At 42.7% G+C, this 2,267-nt stretch overlaps 1 protein-coding gene across 1 annotated transcript; it reads left to right on the forward strand.

Annotated features, from left to right (window-relative positions):
- Positions 1-1,288: 1,288 nt before the first annotated feature.
- On the forward strand, positions 1,289-1,595 carry LOC101347255 (60S ribosomal protein L37a-like). The gene has a single exon (XM_012555873.2). The coding sequence runs from the start codon at positions 1,289-1,291 to the stop codon at positions 1,562-1,564; it is 276 nt and encodes a 91-aa protein (XP_012411327.1). The 3' UTR covers positions 1,565-1,595.
- The last annotated feature ends 672 nt before the right edge of the window (positions 1,596-2,267 follow it).

Raw genomic sequence — 2,267 nt, forward strand, 5'->3', positions numbered from 1 at the left:
GGCAGTTCTAGTCTGTCCTATAGGGTTGCTATGAGTTGGAATCGACTTGACAGCAACGGGTTTGGGTTTTTTTTTGGGGGGGGGGAATGCACTCCAGTCAGACCTGTCATTATTCCCAACTCATTTTATAGTCACTGATTTTGTCAAATTTTCTGGTGTTTTAGCTACAATATTGTAATTAGCACAGGAGGATGACACCATAAGTTACTGCACTGGGTGACAGCAACTCTAGTGATGCTACTGGCCACATTCTGAGGTTCCAGGTAGGCATGGATTTTGGAGGGACCCTATTCAATCCACTGTACCAGTAGTGATGTCTGTTATCCTGGAGAGGGACCCACCAGTTTGTTTCCTCAATTAGGGGGTAGGAGGTAGGGATAATTAGAGCCACATTACGTCTTTCATGGGCTCTTACGCTTTTAAGGAGGCCTGGTGGTGGTGCAAGAGTTAAGTGCTTGGCTGCTAATCAAAAAGTTGGCTGTTAGAACCCATCCAGCAGCTCCACAGGAGAAAGACCTGGTGATCTGCTCCCATAAAGATTACAGCCTAGAAAACCATATGGGGCAGTTCTACTCTGTCACATGGGGTCATTATGAGTCAGAATCGACTCAACGGCAAACAACAACAATCACTTTTGCCTTTGTGAGCCCTTTTCTCCATAAAAAATATTTTATTAAAGATTATATTTTACATGTTGAATTGGCAAGTGTTGGGTAATATATATATTTGACCACAGTAAGAAAAGATTATATTTTATAATTGTGTTGATGTAAAGATGAATACAATCCAAGTTGGATTATATTCACTTTTTTCCTTCTGATTTTAGAAGAAATTGAAACATTTTCATGGGCCTCTAAAGTGTCGTGAACTCTAGCACCGTGCCTGCTTTGTCTGATGGAAAAGTGAGCCCTGGGTGTCACACAAGGCTGCTGGAAAGGAAAACCAGGCTAATCATTTCCTACAAGTGAATGGCCAGTCGTAGAAATTATGCATTCAGTTCCTAGTTCTGCCATTGATTTTTCAATAGTTTCAGACAAGCTAGTTAACCTCTCAGGGTCTCAGCTCCCCAGTGTGCGAAGACAGAATAAAAAATTCAGCACTCACTCCCAGGGTCTTAGGTATTAAACAAACATTTGCTCTGTACCAGGCACTGTGGCAGATGGGGAAATCAGAGACAAAGACCCCACAGTCCCTAACATTAGCACGCTTCTGAATCCCCTCGAAAGAACATTCTGTCATCAAAAATGCACAAAATACCTCTCTGTGCTCAAAGCTAGTTTTCGACCACATGGCTAAACGCACCAAGAAGGTTGGGATCGTCGGGAAATATGGGAGCCCTTATGGCGCCTCCCTCAAGAAAATGGTGAAGAAAACTGAAATCAGCGAACATGCCACGTACACTTGTTCCTTCTGTGGCAAAACCAAAATGAAGAGACGAGCTGTGGGGATCTGGCACTGTGGTTCCTGCATGAAAACAGTAGCCGGTGGCACCTGGACCTACACCACCACCTCTGCAGTCACAGTAAAGTCCATCAGAAGACTGAAGGAATTGGAAGACCAGTAGAAGCTCCACCATTTTGAAATATCTCTAGCCTGTAATAAATGGGTTAATATATGCCAAAAAAAAAAAAAAGCACAAAATTGGGGATCCTTGAAAAGGCACTTGCTTTTCCTTTGTCTGCTTTTTCGTTGTTGTTCCTTCAAATATTGATCATTCTGTATGTATATATAACCAGGAAGCAGCTTATAACCACAAGGGTTGAATTAGAAATATAAATTCTGGAGAAATCATACATTTCTAGTGGGAGATTTCAATCAACAATTCAAGGGAGATTGCCTATAATGCTATGAGTCCATGAACTGTGAAAGTCTCCATAAGTCAATGTACACCATTTTGCCATTTTTAAGTTTTCTTTAACTCCGTTCTTAGAGCCCTGAGTTGATCATGGTAGTGGTGGGCATATAACATAGCATGATTAAAGGAAAGCTCCCTTTCACCAAGAAATAGCTCCCCTTCTAGCCTTCCCCCCACCACCTGATGGTCTATTGCTAACCATTTTTTACTTTGGATTAAATGTTGCCTTTTCCCTGTAAGATCTCTTTAAAGGTTCAAATACTCCCTTCGCCTATTAAGTCAGTTTTCCACAGGGACAATGCAAGCACCAGGAATCGGGTAGAGCAAGCAGGACTGAAAGAGGAGGAAGTCCGTGGAAGGAAGCCTGCGACAACCCCCCACCTCACCCATATCACCCACCCCACCCCACCTC

This window comes from Trichechus manatus, unplaced genomic scaffold, assembly GCF_000243295.1.
Source record: "Trichechus manatus latirostris isolate Lorelei unplaced genomic scaffold, TriManLat1.0 scaffold00050, whole genome shotgun sequence".
NCBI lineage: Eukaryota > Metazoa > Chordata > Mammalia > Sirenia > Trichechidae > Trichechus > Trichechus manatus.

Bases quoted from the DNA above. Each gene is read 5' to 3' on its own strand.
- LOC101347255 (XM_012555873.2), top strand. From the start codon at position 1,289: ATGGCTAAACGCACCAAGAAGGTTGGGATCGTCGGGAAATATGGGAGC.